The 18,827-nt window shown below is 52.7% G+C and overlaps 5 protein-coding genes across 5 annotated transcripts; 2 read left to right on the top strand and 3 right to left on the bottom strand.

The window, feature by feature from the left end:
- Positions 1-3,801: 3,801 nt before the first annotated feature.
- FIBRA_02862 (uncharacterized protein) lies at positions 3,802-7,821 on the bottom strand (the record flags this gene model as incomplete). Its single annotated transcript, XM_012324713.1, has 17 exons — positions 3,802-4,031; positions 4,087-4,271; positions 4,325-4,458; positions 4,508-4,872; positions 4,928-5,272; positions 5,327-5,344; positions 5,400-5,589; positions 5,646-5,841; positions 6,392-6,410; positions 6,462-6,617; positions 6,670-6,968; positions 7,016-7,044; positions 7,096-7,199; positions 7,253-7,337; positions 7,390-7,474; positions 7,531-7,605; positions 7,658-7,821. The coding sequence occupies 17 exons, from the start codon at positions 7,819-7,821 to the stop codon at positions 3,802-3,804; spliced, it is 2,679 nt and encodes an 892-aa protein (XP_012180103.1).
- Positions 7,822-8,850: 1,029 nt separating this feature from the next.
- On the top strand, positions 8,851-10,446 carry FIBRA_02861 (uncharacterized protein; the record flags this gene model as incomplete). Its single annotated transcript, XM_012324712.1, has 8 exons — positions 8,851-9,021; positions 9,102-9,209; positions 9,263-9,389; positions 9,446-9,631; positions 9,682-9,925; positions 9,982-10,154; positions 10,207-10,332; positions 10,382-10,446. The coding sequence occupies 8 exons, from the start codon at positions 8,851-8,853 to the stop codon at positions 10,444-10,446; spliced, it is 1,200 nt and encodes a 399-aa protein (XP_012180102.1).
- A 500-nt stretch (positions 10,447-10,946) lies between these two features.
- On the bottom strand, positions 10,947-12,454 carry FIBRA_02860 (uncharacterized protein; the record flags this gene model as incomplete). Its single annotated transcript, XM_012324711.1, has 5 exons — positions 10,947-10,980; positions 11,045-11,417; positions 11,468-12,137; positions 12,183-12,331; positions 12,397-12,454. The coding sequence occupies 5 exons, from the start codon at positions 12,452-12,454 to the stop codon at positions 10,947-10,949; spliced, it is 1,284 nt and encodes a 427-aa protein (XP_012180101.1).
- A 1,646-nt stretch (positions 12,455-14,100) lies between these two features.
- On the top strand, positions 14,101-16,134 carry FIBRA_02859 (uncharacterized protein; the record flags this gene model as incomplete). Its single annotated transcript, XM_012324710.1, has 10 exons — positions 14,101-14,178; positions 14,235-14,345; positions 14,402-14,530; positions 14,596-14,758; positions 14,812-14,895; positions 14,954-15,050; positions 15,109-15,235; positions 15,295-15,408; positions 15,473-15,891; positions 15,960-16,134. The coding sequence occupies 10 exons, from the start codon at positions 14,101-14,103 to the stop codon at positions 16,132-16,134; spliced, it is 1,497 nt and encodes a 498-aa protein (XP_012180100.1).
- A 1,328-nt stretch (positions 16,135-17,462) lies between these two features.
- On the bottom strand, positions 17,463-18,248 carry FIBRA_02858 (uncharacterized protein; the record flags this gene model as incomplete). Its single annotated transcript, XM_012324709.1, has 2 exons — positions 17,463-17,896; positions 17,996-18,248. 2 exons carry the CDS (start codon positions 18,246-18,248, stop codon positions 17,463-17,465), a joined length of 687 nt encoding a protein of 228 aa, XP_012180099.1.
- Positions 18,249-18,827: the final 579 nt, after the last annotated feature.

Genomic DNA, 18,827 nt, shown 5'->3' with positions numbered 1-18,827 from the left:
CGACATACGCTCATAATCGATCACGACCAGCGAGAGGTACAGGAGGGGAGGGGAGGAAGGTGCGATTGACTGTGTTGATTGGGGATGATAAAGCTCGTTTGGCAAGACGGATATAGTAGCTCTTCCAAGTGTTTATGAAGGCACGCCCGAAAGTTTCATTTCCGAAGGGTCGAGCGTCTCTGTCTTCCGTTATTCCCTGGCCAGAACTTTGATGAACACGCTGCTAAGGACCACACAATGACATACCCTAAGCGCCTGCGCAACTTGTCAATGACACTTATGTAGAAGTGGGGGATCTGCGCTCGCGTCAGAGATGTTTATCGGTTGATAGCCTTTCACTAGATGGGATGCCGAATATCTGTGAACAAAAACCTCAAGAACCTCGGGGATGAGGTTTTCTGCAGCCGCAGATCTGATTACGAGTCAGGGTAGCACAAAGTGAAAGTGTTGGCCTGAGGCCTGTCGGGCACACATTTTAATTGTAACGCTTGCTGAGTGCAATCGCTGCTAGCAACCGATGATATTGAGAGAGCCATATAGTTCCTCTTGCTCATAGTGTCACTTTATAGCCTGTAAATTGATAGCTACCCGTGTAAACACTGGGTTTCCTATACGGGAGAAAGTGGCTGTATCCACATACCTCGGTGCCTTCGTCTCGTGCTTCGGTGACGTTATACAAGATGCGTGGATCCAGGTATTCTACACACCAACCATGATCTTCAAGACGTTCTAGGGAGAGACATTAGTGACCTCAGTGGCTGAGGTAATTAAGACGTAGAATTGTCGACAGGCTCAGTCTTTTGCAGCCAATAACCACAGCGAACCCTCCACGACCATACAGAGAATATGAGATGTGTCGATGTTGGAGGAGGATGAGAAAATATATATTGCCAAGGGTTCAACAAATCCAGTAGTAAGCACCTTTGGTCTAGTTTAAGCGGCCAGCTGAATATTGCCCACCACATCTCGTCAAATGAAACTTGTCGCGACCAACTTATGTTTCCTGGTGAGATTCAGCACATTTGACATCCAGGTATTCAACATACTGACACACATGATTGTAATTGGATCTCTTTCCTGATCGTTTCCTGATTTTATGCGCCAGAAAACTCTTTCGAGAATCGAAACAACAAACTAGGAGTCCGTCCGACATTGGCGTACGGATTGAAGTTGCACTGTTGTGTGACATTCGTGGGTATTCCTCCAGCATGAATTAGCTATCCAGTGAGCGTTTACTGTACAACAAACACGAAACGAACAGTGTACGTTGTCCAGCCACGGCAACAAGTTGGAAATATAGCGGCGTAACGCTAGCAGATATATGATTTAGGAAGCCACATACGGATACGCTGTCTGTGTGCCTAGCGGCAGGGCGCAACGCGCTACATCTCGAAATACAGCGACCCCCAGTTCTAGCAAGGCGACTCCATGTTTCACCAGAAACGCTACAGCCCCGTCCGCGTGGTCCTGTGAAAGACAAGAGCTATTTCCAGGTATCCCGAAATAAATGTACCTCGCGATACAATGCGTCGATGCGATGCACAGTAGTATAGAGTAGTATTCGATGGGCTACGATGGGGTGCCTTGCAGGACGCCTAGTGGTGGTCATGGGGTGCATAATTCAAAGTTCGAGGCAGGGAATTGGATTTGGAAGCGGACAAGTGGCTGCCTGTCTTGGGTTAGGGTCAGGTCGGCCGTCGGGAAAAGTGTTTTCGCGTGTTCCGTCGTCACTCAAAACTCACTCAGGTGGCGCCGCGCGCTCCTCTTCCAGTGCGACTTTCCCTTCCGCAGCCTGTCTGCTCGTACTAAAAGCCCTCGGCCGGGGCCACGACCGTCCGCATTCCTCTTCCCTCGCATCCTTAGGAAACCGACTTGCATCTGATACACTCACGATCTCACGACTTGCCAGGCCGCCGTTTTCGCCCTCTCAGTCGCGCAAGCACCCAGCCATTCTCGGAATCTTAGGTCCACGAGCCACCCCGGAGCTCACGCGCACGGGCTTATAACTTTTTACTTATATCATCTGCCAAGTCGAACAGGTGAGCACCGTTTTCTGCGCCCTCTTCGTACAGGAGTGAATATATGCTTCTAGGAAAATCCGCTTTCCCCTCGCATTTTTCGATAACGCGACAACACGTTCGGTATACTAGTCTCGTGAGTCGTTTCACATCTTTGTCTTCGCCAGTGTTGTCTCACAGCATTTGCAGCTGCTTCAGAGCAACACATCCCATCGAGCACGAGCACTGCGATCTCACCATCAACGTTCAACCCGTTTCCCGGAAATGCGCTCCTCCCTTATCCTCTGTATCCTCGCCCTCTTCGCGACGAGCATATTGGCCTCGCCTACTGCAGTACGACGAGACGCTGAACCTGCTGCACAGCCTCCCCAGCGGACACACGTATACAGTCGCCGGCCCAGAGCACATCCATGAAATCTCGTCCGTTTCGACCCCACGGACACGGACATTCTGTATCCTTGAACGGACTCCACGGACATGCTTTCTTGACGCGATGTATCTCCCACTGACCCACGTTCCTTTGTATCGCTCATGGACACTTCGATTTCAACGTAGCTCTAGTACCACTAGTCCATACTTACACCCTCATGGTATCTGATGGAAGCGAATCAATTTCAGTTTCTCACCCCACCCCACTCACTTTTCATCACCCAAAGGCAGAGGAGCTTCCTGTGTTCGTATGTACCTATTTCTCTCCAGCGCTCTCGAACCTTCCTTCTCACCATTTCACGGTTTTGTCGTCTATTTCCGACACCTTCCCATCTCGCTGTATGCCCCGCCACCAGAGCCTTGCGCCCACGGATCAACACGCGCTTGGAGACTTCGTCCGCCTGCGAACCCACTGGCACTCCTGCGCACGTCACCCACCCGCTGGCAGCTTTCGGAACACCCTGACGTGTTTAAACGCTGCTCGGAGCCAGATTATTATCATGAAGCTCCCAGTCAAGATTTCGTCGGGGTAAGCGGTGGGCAGCAGGGGTGATCTGCGCTCTCTAGAGATGTCAGATCCTCTCCAGGGAGAGTGATGAAAGCAGAAAGACTTACGACGGACAGCTGTATGCATGGGCCTTTGTAGCATCGTTCTATGTGCTGGCCCTGCAGAAGAGCTCGTAGCAGGAGCGAAACTGTATGGCTACTGCAGCTCTTGAGCAGAACATGGCCATCGCTGAAACATGGAGGATGAGATTTAAAGGTATATCAACGCTGAGAGTAAAGGATACAGCGAAGATCTGAGAACTTGGAAAGACCTTACTGTCATGTAAGTCTCATGTAATTTAAATTTGACTTGCTTGTGAGGCACTGACTCTACTATATCTCTGGATGCTAGGACTCCTAGACTCACGAGGCGACCTTTTCAGCGTCTCCAGCGGATTGCGCTAGATGTCCTACAAGCACAGGCGTCGTCCGTATCAGGGTTCTTGACGTCTTCGGTACTGCCTATTGGTCCGATAGATATCGGCGGGCAAGATGCACCTTGACCTCGCAAAACAGCATTCACTCACACCAATTCCCGATTGCTGGCTCATTTGGACGCCCCGCGAGCATGCTCAATAAATTTCACTTCAGCATTTACTACACAATATCATTTGACTCCTACTTGATAAAATTTTAGGAATAAGCAAAAGTAATGACCCGCAAAGCTAGCCTCAAGTTGGCTTCAAGTGCCTTTGAGCACGGACAAGTGATTCCAAAAAAAGTGACAATGTGCACCGTCTGTCTGATGCGCTTCATATCCTGCCCGGCCTTCGACATTATCCGAGTCCTTTTCCTCACCTTCAACGCGCTACTTCCCAATCACATCCTTCAGCTGCGTCTTCGGGATCGCCTCAGGGTAAGCGCGCAGCTTGAGCCGCGTCTTCGTCGCCTGCTCGTACGCGTACGCGAATTTCACTAGGTTGAACTCGCTGTACGCCGTCCCGAGGAAGGCGATACCGAATGGCATGTTGGGCCCGCTCGCCCGCGTTGGATTGGGCTCGGGGAGCACAACGTCAGGCGGCTGGAAGCCAAGCGGCACTGCGAATGCCCAGATCAGTCTCGTGGCTCTCTGCGGCATACCTCATAGCGTTACCTGAGATGACCGGGTAGCCTGCGATGGCCGCCGGCCGGGACGCTTTGTTGGTGGGGATGAGGATCGCATCGAGGCTGAACTCTTTCAGCGCGCCGTCTATCCCATTCGCCCGTCCCGTCTCATAGTCGAACGCCAGCGCATCGAAGTATGCCTTGTCCTGCGGCGTCTTCTCCGATTTGATAAACCTACGCAAGTGCTGTTAGAAGAGCGCATGTGTGCACTGGAAGAGCGGCCGTACGTCGACTGGTCCGTCCAGTATGGCTCAATGAGCTCCTTGTCGGCGTTCGCCGTGTTAAATGCGATCAGGTCAGTCAAGTTTTTCACGCCCGTTGGCACCTTGACCAGCTTCGAGATGTATTGCTCGATGTTCACCTGCCCGCGGCTCAGCTAACGCATGTGTCAAACACGGTAGGCCACGCACTTTGAAGTCACCGCAGAGGACGTTGTTCTCCCTCTTCCAGATCCCGTCGTAGTCGTATTCCGCTTTGAAGTCTGCCGGGTCAACTATCGTCGCGCCGAGCCCGCGCATCACGTCGAGTGCTGCGTTGAACGCGATGATAGTGTCCGCATTCATGCCCTCGAACACCTTCCGCGGCACGCCAAGCCGCGCACCCTTCAGCCCGTCCTTCTGAAGCGCCTGCGTATAGTCCGGGGCGACTTCAGGCTGGCCCAGAGAGTAGTTGTCGAGCGGGTCGCGCCCGACGATCGCAGAGAGCACGACTGCGGCGTCCGCCACACTGCGACACATGGGCCCGACGCTGTCCTGATGCTCTGAGATCGGAATCACTGTCCCCAGACGACGTTACGACACCCCTAACGGCGCTGCACTACGGCGACGTACCTCCCGCACGCGATGTGAGCCCGACGGTGGGCTTGATGCCCACGACATTATTGTGGCTGCTCGGGGAGATGATCGACCCGTCCGTCTCCGAACCGAGCGAGCCCGCCGCAAGCCCGACCGCCGTCGCGACGCCGCTGCCCGAGCTCGAGCCGGACGGGTTGCCCAGCGGCACGTACGGGTTCGTGCACTGCCCGATGCGCCCGCTGAACCCGGACGGCACCTCCCCGCGCCAGTTTGCCCATTCGGACAGCGTCGCCTTCCCGAGCAGGATCGCGCCCGCTGCGCGCAGCTTTGCCGCGACGGTCGCGTCCCCGGGGACGACGGAGCCGACGAGGGCCCAGGAGCCTGTAATCGGCCGCCGTTAGCAGCCTCCTGTCAGAGCGCACGGCCTGCACCCACCTGCAGTCGTCTCCATACCTGCCATGCGCGTGTGAGCGAGGGGAGGGAGGACCATCAGCATAAACATGCGCACCGTCTTCGTGGCGAGTAGCAATGTTGTCTTTCAGCAGGAGGGGGATCCCATGGAGCGGTCCTCGGATGCCTGACGCTGCGCGCTCCTTGTCCAGTTCTGCCGCGTGCTCGAGGGCCTTGGGGTTCGTCTCAAGCACCGCGCGCAAGCCGGGGCCGTTGATGTTCACCTCATCGATCCGCGCAAGGTATGCCTATCCGCCAGCGTCATCTCGCATGCCCCTCGCACACAACGAATGCGAGAACGCACCTTCACGAGATCGACGCTCGTAAAGCGGCCCCTCTTTAGCCCGTCCTGCAGCTCTGCGATGGAAGCCTCGTATAGGTCGGGGTACTCGGACATCCAGGAGAACGTCTGCTGTGCGCCGTATGCCGTCAGGCCGAGTCCAAGTGCGAAGGCGAGGGTAGAGAGGATAAAGCGAGGAGGGATCATAGCATTCCGGTCGCTGCGCGGGGATGCAAGTAGTGGTCGGACGCGATAAGTATGGCATTGGGCTTTATACCCAGCCGTGAGCCGTGGCTGCAGTCCTTATCTCAGCGGGTGTTCCGTTTTACATGGGATGACTAGCTGAGTGAGCTCTCCCGGAACCGATGTGTTTGAGACACAAGGGGCGGGCGTGTCTTGCAATATATCAGTAGATACGCTACGTTACAATCCATGTTGTTGCCGTTTGACTGAGCAGATAATTAAGAGGCACAAGGGTAGGCTGCAGGGCTCAGAAGAGGCGTGTGCCTGGCTAATCACGCGCGCGGTGGTCGATCGCAGATCAAGATCCCAGGTTTCGGTCGTCCGTCGCCCGCTGTGCACGAATCTTACTGAATCCGCCAAACCACATCTCCTCCACTGACAGCCACCTTCAATGTCACTCTAATGCAGAACAACCTCATTGCCATAGATGATAAGGCGGGACAGAAAGACAACTGGGTGATTCTGTGCTGCACACTGTCCCAGACAGACCCAAGGCGATTACGTTGCGAAGAGAAGTCGGCGCTCACGGATGAACAAGAATTTTGACTGAGAACGGCGTCAAATCTACTGTCCACAAATAGAGAGCTATGCACTCACTCTGGCGATCTTTGTCTTTGATGAGAGTCTGAATGCCCTCTTCCATGAGGTCCTCAAGTCGAATTCTCTTCGTAATCAGATCATTCAGACCGTGTAGCTTTCCCTCTGCCACAGCTTGGAGTATCTCCGGATGTTCGCGGTTACAGCCCTGGCTAGCTGAAATTTGGAGTTACTTTATGGGATGTCATAGTGCGAGACGCGCGCTTACAAGTAAGTAAAGCCTCCTTTCTCTGCAACGTCGTGATGTCCAAGCTCGGGTTGGTGTCCCATACCGCGACTTCGACAACGTTGCCCTTCGGCCGTACTGCCTGCAAGGCAGTGTCGAGACTAACTTGAAGCCCTGCACAGTCAAAGACGACTGCCGCGCCGCCGCTTGTCGCTTTGAATGTCTCCGCAGCGATGTCGGTCGTACGGGGATCATATGCGGCGGAGGCGGAGAGCTGGAGAGCAGTCTCGCGGCGCTGGATAGTGGGCTCGGAGATTCCGACCCAGGAAGCATCTTGCGCTCTGCGGCGAGTAAGTACATCGAACATTTACTATTTATAGACGATCACCTTAGAACAATTAGCACAAGCAAACCGATCTGCGTGTCTGATTAGAACGGCATTCTCATCTGGAGTCGGTCTAAACCCACCGGCCCTCCACCTATAATCAGCGCACTGTCCCCAGGGGTAAACGTAGACACCTTCACCGCGTGCCATGCGACAGACAGAGGCTCGATGAGCGCGCCGATATCCACTAGCAGTGTCCAAAAAACTGAGCAGACAGGACCATATGGACGGAGGACATACGAGGGACACTGTCCGGCAAAACGTGCACAAACTCTTGCTTGATAGCGATGTACTCTGCAAGGCCACCGCCGTATCCGCCAATCCCCTGGGAAAATAGCATTCAAGGGACGTTTGAAGATCATCTAGAGAGGACGTACCACGAACGTAGTGTGGGGACAGACGTTTCGTTTGTCAGAGGTACATGGTCCACAAGTCGGTTGCATGCATGAAATCACCGGATCACTGCCCAAACAACGTCAGGAACAGTCGACAAGCAGATGCACTATGTATAGGCATACACGACAGCATTTTTTCCGATAGCGAAACGGCCGGTGTCGACACCCTTTCCCAGTTCAACAATCGTTCCAGAGAATCTAAGATCAATTAATTTTGAACACAAACTGCTTGTATAAGAGTGATACATACTCATGGCCCATTACAAGCGGGAGCTTCTCGCCCGTAATAGGGTGCGCCTGGGTCAGTGTTGGAGATGGCGGTGGCAAATGAAAGAATGAGTGGACGTCAGAGCCGCATACTAGTGTCCCATTAGGGTCATATCTTGTCGAAGGTAGGATGGAGCTCACTTCCATTCCTGTACGGCAACGCCGATCATCAGTCATCTAGGTGTATGAAAAGAGTCTTTCGATCACCAACCACGCGATCTGGAACAGACACTCCAATCAAGCGAACGTATACAAGGTCAAATTGCGCACCTTGATCTTCACTTGCCCGTCTTCTACAGCAGGCTCAGGTATGTTTTCAAGCCGAATATCCCCGGGCCCGTAATAGCGTATCGCCCTCATACTAGCTCGGAGGTCGAATATGTAAGGTGCAACGGATAAGGCTCACAACTCGAGAACCTGAGAGCTACTTATGCTCATGACGCCCCACTAAGATCGCCGCCAGATGTCGGCACCAGTACACTACGATCATGGGGTGCTGTCTTGGAGGCAAACATGAGATTTCCAAGCATAGATGGGAGGGTCTCGTGGTGGGAAGCCAGTACAGTGGCTGGGAACGTCGTTCCCACTGGCCACTATCGCGACGCTTCTAGGACCAGGTGGACGGCATCTGACACAGTGGATTACCAATGTGAACAAACTTGCAAAGACATTGCATGTCTAGAGCATGTCAGACCTCAGAAGTAGCTGAACGTACTCACTAGCCAATAAATTTGAGTGCGCAGCATAAACCTCAAGAACGAATTATCCACAGAAGTCTAGATAGAGAGTTTTATGACTACTCCCTCACTGATTTGCTCCTTGAGCGATAACAGAGGCACGGGTACCATGTCATATATTCACCGGAAGTCCATAAATTTCAAGTTGGCTACGGCAGCTGAAGGTTCCAGTTGTTCATCGGCCTGACAGTGCATGCAGGCCACAATCTTGTTGAGGTAGAAACGAACCCACAAAAGAGTAAAACACACATCCTCTTAAATCCACCCATTGGGCAGCTAGACATCAAAGCCAAGGATTGGCTTCAGCTTTGATATCTAACTATCCAATAACTGGCACTGAGTTGAAGTTTGACCCACAGCACAAGTGATATGCAAGTCAACAGAATAAGTCGCATATCAGTTTCAGAGGCATAGACAATTGTCAAAAGGGCCATCAGCAATGTTAAGAGAGAACCTGCAGCAAACCGCAGTAGAGTTGGTGAAGAGCTGGGAAGGACTTTCTCTTCCCGGGCCAGCATTTGGCGCTTGGTCTCTAGCGCCCAATCGTCGCGAGCATTTCGCGCCGTCTTGCTCCCTCCCTCCTCCTCAGCCCTCAAATCAAATATCCCAGGTAAGAGTCTATCCATACCCTAAACCTTGAATGTGGGTCGCTGAGAGATGTATTACCAAATATATAGACAAGACGTACAGACTCGCACCACGACCAGAACCAAGATGACAAAACATAGCAAGAACAACACCGCGTCTTCCATCTTCTCGTACGCAGAATACAAAAAGCTTGACTATGGAACCAAGCGGGTAAGTCTATCTCTCATATTCTTTTTGAGTTCGTGACATAGTAAGCGTTGTAGCAACGTCTAGGGAACGAGTCCATGCGGCGCTTCGATGCGTGCGCACTATGTCTGCAGCGAGCACGGGAGCCGGTAGCATGTCAGAAAGGCCATCTTTTCTGCAAGGAGTGCGTGTACACGGATCTCGGTGCGTCTGCTCCTGAGTGTTAGACGGTGTCGTGGTTGACTCATCCTGGCGGTCAGTCGCACAGATGGCGGATATCAAGCGACAGAAGGCCAGACTGGAGACGCTGAAGCGTGAGGCAGACGAGGAGAAGCAGAGAGCACGAGAGGCTGCGCGGGAGCGAGTCTTGCTTGAATTTGAGAAGGGACAGCTCGGCTTGGCCGCCACCCCGACCATCACCACCTCTGGTGCCGAGCCGAAAGGATGTATGTCCTCGTTATTCTTTGTGACTGCTATCCTCGCTCATCTTCATAAGCCCGGGGGACAAAACGCAAGTTTGACTTCTCGGAAAACACTGTTGAGACGCTTGCACGAGAGGCGGAGGAGGCTGCTTTGCGGCAAATTGAGCGCGAGCAAGCGGAGGCGCTCAAGCACAAGCTCCCCGATTTCTGGCTTCCGTCTCTCACTCCAACGTACACATCAAGCGGACCACCAACTTCATTAACAGACGTCAAAGTGCAAGCCGCATGTCGCGGGGGAACGCCAGCGCACCCACTGACGTGTGTTTAAGATATTTGTATGGTGCTGGAAATTTGCTGATGTGATTGTTACAAAGGCGAAAGAATCTAATCCCTGTGAAGTTCATTTACGACACGTCCTCGGGGCCTTCCCGCTCTGGTGAGTCGACACCAGCGACTGAGGACGGATCAAAGCCGAAGAATGACGACGAGAAACCTCCAATATGCCCATCGTGTAAAAAGACGTTGTCGAATAGCACTCTGATGCACGGTATGGCTGTTTCATTTGATGTCCGGATGACATACTAAGTAGTGCTGTGTAGTGATGAAGCCCTGTGGACATGTTGTCTGCAAGACTTGTACTGACACGCTTGTCAAGCCAGCGAAGCAATGCATACAATGCGATGTACAGCTCGGCGACAAGGACATTATCGAACTTGCGAGGGAGGGTAGGTTGAACTGTGCACTCATGATTCTCACATATTCATCATTCCACAGGTACTGGCTATGCGGCAGGGGGACTGGCAGAGACATCCAAGAAGGGCGTTGCGTTCCAAGGCTAGGGACGTTGCATAGTCGGGCCCTCATTTATGTGTATGTGCTTGTGTCTGAATTATTATGTACTGGGCAACAAGCTGGAGAAGAATAGGTATCAGAGTGGAGCCATATGTGCGAGTGTCGTTTCGAACAGAAGTCGACATTATATTCGATGTGTCCACAATAGAGGCGGATTATCTCGCAAGAGGAAAAAGTTGATCAGGCCAAAGTCGTTTCACTAAGCTGGGTGCTTGTGGGCGAGAAGCGATGTTCACCGGGCCGAGAGGGGACGCTGAAGACGCCAAAAATTCGACAGACTTCGTTGCATCGAACATCTCGAAGGCGAGTTGCTGGAAACACAGGGAGCGAGAGTCGTGCTACGTCCAAGTAGAACTAGTATAACATAGATCTTAATTAGGAGGTACACAACGGGCTCATTCTCGAGATCACAATGCCGCGGCTACCTGCGACCTAGAACATGGAGCGCGTTTTTATGATGGCGCACTGACTATGTACATGTATACTATCAAAGAGCCATGTAGTCAACCAATACGGTGGTTCTGCGCGTGAGAGATCAAGACGGATGAATCCGCAACTTTCGTTCAGGCCGGGCACGATGCTCACCGGAATATACCCTTGGCACGGAGTTTCGGAAACCGGGAGGAAAGCTCTCCCCACCAAGCTTGTGCCGCGGGTAGGACATGATTTCTCTGCCTGGTATATAATCCAAAGGAAACTTGAGTAAGCTTCGAAAACTGCTTCCCTGTTAGGAAATCATCAATTCGCCTGCATTCTTCCTCGTTCAGTGCGGTTAGCACGATCTCTAGACTGGGGTTGGAAATCATCCATCGATAGACAATGTGCACTTCACGAAGCTTCTTAGTCGACACAGTTTTCAGAAGCGCGTCCACCCAACCGCGGGACGCGGCGCAGATGTCCTGGATAACCAGCTTGAGGACTTCTAGGTTTGTATTACTGCTCAAGTTTAGAGCAGAACCTGTTCTGTCTCAGTCGCACTCACAAGCATAACTATTCCATCGAACTTACCGATAAATTTCACGTCTGACTCGGGTTCTTTGCCAGACATCCCATTCAGTGTAGCCTCAAAGCTGACCAGCGAACTCCCAATAACCTGCAGTAACCGCTGGAATCGCTCGTAGTGAGCGGCGAGATCTCTCGTCGAAACAGACCCCCAGCGCCATAGCACAAGCTCCTCGAGCTTCGCGCTGATCGTTGTGCCAACGACAAAGTCAATGACGCCCTCCACGCCCGTGATCCCATCGAGAACGAATTGTGTGGGGAACGATCGCACGACCGGAGACCGCTTATCGAAGGAACCATTTTCAAAATGTACGTGCGCACATTCCAGCTGCTTTAGCTGCGGGAGCGCGGACACAAACCGGCCAAAAACGAGCACAGATGGAAACGAGACAAAGTAGATCCTAAGATGCGTGATAGAAGTGAACGCGGTCATGTGCAGGAACACGTCGGGGTGAAACAGACCAGTCTGCCACTTTGCCCAGTGCACCTCGAGCTTCGCCGCCCGTGTCAGCTGCCGCGCGAGCATCGCGGCGAAGGTCCCAAAGTGAGGGAGCACCTCAAAGTCGCGATCTCCACCCATGAGCACCACCTTCTTCACCGCGTCCTTCAGGTAAGGCTCCCGGCGGACCAATCTTGCCATGTGCGCGACTTGCTTTTTGTCCTTGAGCAAGACTGTCTGCAGCAGATGATAGCGGCTCCTTGGATACCAGCTCCGGCATACCAGCGAGCAAGCCTTGACCGAGTCGAATTCCCAGCTGAGATCAATGACTTGTTCCCAAACCTCAATAGGGAGAGAAGGCATCTGTGGATCATATTCTTCGCTCACACGTATGTGTGCAGAGTCTTGCACTATATGTTGCTGCTCGACACCTAGAGGTTGAGACCGGGATGAGCAAGGGACGTTGCCATGCCGAAAAATACTGGGATCGACGTACTGGGATTGTCGCTGGCGACAGCTCCATCCTTCTTAACACTCTCACCCTCGTCCGACATGTCTAGTGTGGCAGACGTCAGATGATTCAGATCTCGAGACGAGGTATGGGGGGGAGGGGCAGGCCTTGAATGTCGTTGACTAGCAATTCTAGCCTTTTTCTGCGACGTAATCGTTTCCGGCACTAACGATATGACCAACTCAGCTGAATGGACGATTGGCCATCAAGCTCCATTAAGTTGACAGTTCCTGATGCTCGCCAAGCTGATGGATTACTTACTTCTCCCGCCTATGATCCCACAAGGCTCGGTCTTCGTATGCGCCCAGAATACAGATGCTGTGCTGTTTCAATTGCGCACCATCAGCTTTGCTGCGAGGGCGGACTGTAACAGCGCTATCAGCAGATTCTGGCTAACACGGAAGCGCGAGTGGAAACGTTCTATGTGCCTGCAGATTGTCTGAATGAGACACTGTTAGACGTGCGTGAGACTTGTTCTCCTAGTGAGGGCCTTACTCATCGCCCAGCACTCAAGCCCAGTGAAAAGTGACATTAATTAAATCGAGAAACAGGATTACTCAATGAATCGCGTTGAAAACGCGCGAAGAAAGCTGAATTATGTAATTTTCATGCCAATTCAGTTTTTCTCAGTTTTTCTCAGTTTCTCATTTTGATTCATGTCGATTCTCATCGGGAATCAACGACCGGTGCGTCTGGCGTCTGGAGCTCGCGCTGTGGCATAGCTCCCGCGAGATGCTGGCCACAGATTATGCATTTTGAAATCCTTTCACTGTTTCCTCGGGATTCAATGAGCAATCCACTACAGGACCGCCGCGGGTGGGAGCCCTGGCAAGTATGACCTTAATGTTTGGTCAGCGTAACTTCAAATGTACTTGCAAACATCTTGTGGATGCGCATTATCCTTGATATAATGAAGGGGAACTTGTTAATCGCGCCAGCTTCAACTTGACGTCGGCTCTATGAGACATTGTCCGGATAGCTGCAAGTACTCCCAGGAGTGGTAATTAGCATTTTACAGACTCGGAACGAATGGTGGTCGAACCCACGTCCGTCAAATGCCTGGGAGTAAGGGGCGAGCGGAAAAACGGAAAAGCACATGTGTGCATGGGCACACTCATGTCGGAATGTTTTGGCTCAGATTGTGATTTATGGCAGATTGGAAACTAATTTATATTCAACTCCAATCCTATCTGGGTAACAGTGAATAGTTGCTGACCAGTTAAGCTCACTTACTTTTATTTTCCAAAAATCGAAAAAATTCTCAAAAATTCTCTATTTGATGAAGTGATTTAGTGCAAGTATAATGCGTTATATATATAACTGACTATAATTAGAGCTTTGCTTGAGGGCTCAAACGTTCAACGTTGGAACACCAGATTGTGGAGACAGATACAACACCAGCGGCACGTGGATGATCTACGTATGAGTCCAAACCCAGAGTTTCAAGTTAGTTACCGCCAGCGACGGACAAGGCCACTGGGATGGGGGCAACGAAGGACATCTCATCAAATGAAATTTCTGGTGAGGCTTGGTGGCGACTTACATAATACGCCTGCCAAGGAGGACGCCCGCGTGTGGTTAGCAGCTCGACTCTCATGCTCCACGGGGAGCTCGGTCACAAGCTCTTCTTCATCATGACCGTGGTCGCTCTTCCACTGGCTCTCGTCCCTCCTCTCTCAGCCTCCTGCCATGGCCGCCTCCGTCCTCCCCTCCGTCCTCCTCATCGTCCCTGCCATCTACCTCTACCTGATCTTGGCCGAGCGCAAGGTTTGTCTCCTCATCTCGTCTGCGCCCCCATCACTCACCCTCTGCACCGCGTCCAGCTGCGCCATATCCCCACCGTCGGAGGCCCTTCCTTGCCCATTCTCTCCTTCCTCGGCTTTGTTAGGTATCTCGTGCGCGGCCACGACCTCATCCAGGAGGGCTATGTACGCGTACGTATCCGTCATTCTCCCACTGGCGTCCGCACACTCACCCGCATCGCATGTAGTACAAAGGTGGTGTCTTCAAGTATAAGGCCACCCGCGGCTGGACCGTCATTGTAACAAGCACCCCGCTCATCGAAGAGCTCCGCAGGGCGGCCGACGACGAGTTGTCCTTTGCCGAGTCGACGAACGAGGTGCGTGGTGCACTGTGCGACGAGTCGACGACGATCATTGATCGGCCCTCCGGCGCGTTGCGTAGGTTCTGCAGATTCCGTACACGCTCGGCGCGAACATCCACCACAACCCCTACCACATCCCCATCGTTCGCTCCCAACTCACACGCAACCTCAGCACGCTCTTCCCCGATCTCAGAGACGAGATCGCCGCCGCGTTCAACGACGAGATCCCACTCAAGGGCGACGGTGGGTAGACGGATTAATTCCACCCGTATTCGCAGATGCTCACGTCGCAGCAGATTGGGTAAAGATTCGCGCGCGCGACGCAATCACCCAAATCGTATGCAGAACCAGCAACCGGGTCTTTGTCGGCCTTCCGCTATGTACCTTCCGTCCCGTCCTGCCTTCGAGCGATGCAGCACTGATGAGACCATGTCCTAGGTAGAGATCCAGACTACTGCGAGCTCAACAAGAGGTTTACCATCGACGTGGTCACGAAGGCATATGCACTTTCCCTTCTCCCGGACGTTCTGAAGCCGTACGTAGCGTGTACTGCGCGTGAGTCAAATATCCTCACCCTGGTGGATACGATGCAGGATCGTGGGCAAGTTATTGAAGACAGTAGAACGGAGCGTTGACCGTGGTGTCGAGCACGTCGAGCCGCTCATCACAAAGCGGCTCAATAAGATGAACGAGCTCGGCGATGAATGGGCAGATAAGCCGGTGCGCTGCACAGCGTCTAGGTATTCTGTTCGAGCTTTCCTGACCTTCGCTCTTGCTAGACGGATATGCTACAATGGCTCATCGAGGACGCACAGGGCGAGGAGCGCACGGTGCGCGCACTCGTCCTGCGAATCCTGACCGTCAATTTTGCGGCAATCCATACGTCGTCCATGGTATGCCTCGGCCATCTCTCCATCGGTTCCCGCTCTCCCAGACTAACGCACATGGCTCCCATAGGGCTTCATCAACGTCCTGCACTATCTCGCCGCGCATCCACAGTACGTACAGCCGATGCGCGAAGAGGTTGACGCGGTACTCGAGCAGGAGGGCTGGTCCAAGACCGCGCTCGGGAAGATGCGCCGCGTAGACAGCTTCATCCGGGAGGTGCAGCGGCTCACAGGGCTCGGCGCGACGTCGATGCAGCGGCTCGCGCTGAAGGACTTTACGTTCTCGGATGGAACGTTCATCCCCGCGGGCACGTTCGTCGCGGTGCCGGTGCGCGCGATTCACTACGACGAGGAGATATACCCACACGCGACGCTGTTCGACCCGTGGCGCTTCTCGAGCATGCGCGACGAGGACGGGGAGGGCACGAAGCACTCGGCAGTGAGCACAAGCACGGAATACATTCTGTTTGGTCACGGGCGGCATGCGTGGTGCGTGCGCCGCTGTCTCTCTCTGTCCACTTCACGCTGAATCTGTGCGGCTGCCGTTCGTCGTCTAGTCCCGGGCGGTTCTTCGCAGTGAACGAACTCAAGGCGATGCTCGCGCACATTTTACTGACGTACGACGTCAGGCTGGAGGGCAAGGAGGGCGTCCTGCCGCCGGCGCGGTTCGTCGGGGGCTCCCTGGTGCCCGATATGGAGGCGCAGGTACTCTTCCGGAGACGCCAGGCGTGACGGGGAGGGGATGCGCATGGCGCACTGCGATGACGAGCTTCGTATATACACGGACCATACTTGCTGTATTCACCACGGTGCGCTGGAACGGTACCAGGAACACACATACTATTCATCTTTTGCTGGACGATCGTTTCTGCGTCCGGGCGTTGGTAGCGAGGGCCAGTCGAGGGACGCGCGGTGTTTGTTCTACAGCTAGACAGTACCTTCAATCTAGCGGATAGGATCGCTACATAGCCCAACTGCAAAGGTGGCACTTGTTGACCTCTTGTAATCCTGGTACCATGAGTAAGTCGGAACAGACACAACGGAGAAATCATTCAGCTGTAGTCATAACTTGAGTACCATAAGCCTATCAGCTGCCATTCAGGGGGATGTTGTGTGTGGTGCTAGCTATTTCTTTATTACCTCATGTGTTCTCACTGTGTTGCAGAAACACAAGATATCGCGAGCATCGCTGTGGAGTTGAATGACTATCCAGAAGCCATATGGCACCATCTTCCGAAAACACAGGGTCTCATTGATAACACCAAATGTCCTTTCATTTATGTCACTATCTCCACTGAAGGTATGCTGTCCCATGTGGTGTTTCGTTTCTCATTGACGTTCTTTTATTGTCCTATTACATTCCAGCTCACACTGGTGCGCGTGCGAAGCGAAGACGGATAGAAGACGAGCACGACAACAGTACGTTTCCTCCCTATTTTATTTATGTGTTTTGGTTTCCCGGCGCCAAAGCTGCGAAAAGAATGTGCGAGAATACAGAGAGGATTTCCTTGACAATCGAAAAGAAGTAGCGCCATCCAGTGCAGGGAAGGTGTACGAGTTTCGGAGGCTACAAGACAGAGACGAACGAAGCTTCTACTGCAATCGTCCTGTGACGGCCACGGATCCAATCCCACTAAGCCTTCTACACCCTATTTTTTCTCAGTTTTGCGACGATTGCAGAAACTACCAGACGACAGATGAAGATCAAGGCTTGTTGGCGCAAAATCTCTCCGCCGCGATGTCTGAGATTTATAAGGACGAGGGTGCAAGAACAAGGAAATTTTGAGAAATCTTTCGTGAAGTCGGCATAGACCTCTCCGGCACATCAGGAAATCCCCCACCCCATGCTAATGAGACATAATTAGCAATAATTACATCTCATTAGTGAATTATTGGCATTATACTCATTAGATTAGTCGACCTGCTAATTATTGGAGTAATAGTCGTGCATTAATCGAACGTTTGCGAGCGATTAGCCATACATTGATTCATTGTTGCATACAAAACACTGTGTAATACACAAGTAACAACTATGACAATTGTACCGAAAGCAAATAGACTCAGACCAAACCAGGGACGACATAGTCCACGTCCGTCAGATCGGGATCGGCAGTGTCACCCTGCGCAGAGGGCGATCTGCGCGCTGGACGTAGTGATCGCCGTCGAAGCTGAGCACTGAGCCCGCATATGAGCTGTGTGGACTGCGTGGGTAGGCTTGGGCACGGTGGTGGTGCAAAGCCGCTTGTGGGGTCCTGGCCGGGGATGGAGTAGCTGTGTGCATGCGTGTTACCTTGTGCACCATGACCGATGCTGCTAGTCACGCGGCGGTCGGGGCGGGAGTGTGCGGGCAGTGAGCTTACCTGGAAAGGCACGAGGGTGGTAGCAGAGCCAGAGAAGGAGATGGAAAGACGGATGGGGCTCTGAGACGGCGCGGCAAGGCGGCCACACAAGAAGGGTGGCGCGGCCCTCTCGCTGTCGAGCGAGAAGGCCACCTCTTTTATTTTATTTTATTTTTTTATTCCAGGTTTTATACTCCATACTGTAGGGTACATGCAGAGTGTAAATAAAATGTCAATGCGGGGCGGTAATCAACCCGAAACGTCCCCCTCGCTCGCGGGCAAATTGAGGGGTGATTCAGCGCGGAATGATCCTACGTCAGTCGGGTCGACATGCTCAATAACGAGATAGTCGGCTATCTGTGTGTCCGCAATAAACGCGGGCGGGGGATACACCGGGGCCTGGTTTTTCCATGCCTCAATTAACCGAGTTGCTGTAACATCAGCTTTGTACTCCTTCACAAAGAATTCATAGTCCTTGGAGTCAGGGTGAACATCAGAGGGGTCCATATTGATCCTCTCACAGAAGGCCGAAAACGCGGATTTCCGCATTATGGTATGACTGTACAAGAGGGCATTGGCGATCGAGTAATGATCTCCCTCCTCTCAGTCTGTGGCAGCCTGAGCAAGAATTTCCACCCACTCGAAGGTTGCCACTATAGGGTTGAGATGCAGGAAGATGAGAACATCATCCTCTGTCCATCCTTGTTGATGACGCACTTGCACCTGACGCAAGTTGTCTGGTGCATAATTCTGCATGATGCCCTGTTTTGGCCTGATCCACATGGGGCAGTCAAACAGGGTGTGATCCCGATCGTCCAGGGTCCCTGAACACAGGCAGTTGCTGTTAAGGGACCTGACGACTGAGGATCAGGAGTTCTGCTTAAGACTACTATTGACAAAGGTTACTGCTACGCGTAAGGCTAACGTGCTATACTAGAACTAGACTGGAAGACTGAGCCTCTGCAACTGGCAGAGGTTTGAGAAAGTATACTGGTTTAAGCTACACTTCAGACTAGAACTGGAATAGACAACTGAATCTATTACTGAGTATGTCCCTATGAAGGTACGTAGGGAACAAGAGGACAA

This window comes from Fibroporia radiculosa (assembly GCF_000313525.1).
Source record: "Fibroporia radiculosa TFFH 294 genomic supercontigs, scaffold1445, whole genome shotgun sequence".
Taxonomy (NCBI): Eukaryota; Fungi; Basidiomycota; class Agaricomycetes; order Polyporales; family Fibroporiaceae; genus Fibroporia; species Fibroporia radiculosa.
Note: the sequence above shows the minus strand (reverse complement) of the source record. Positions and strands in the feature narration are given on the sequence as shown.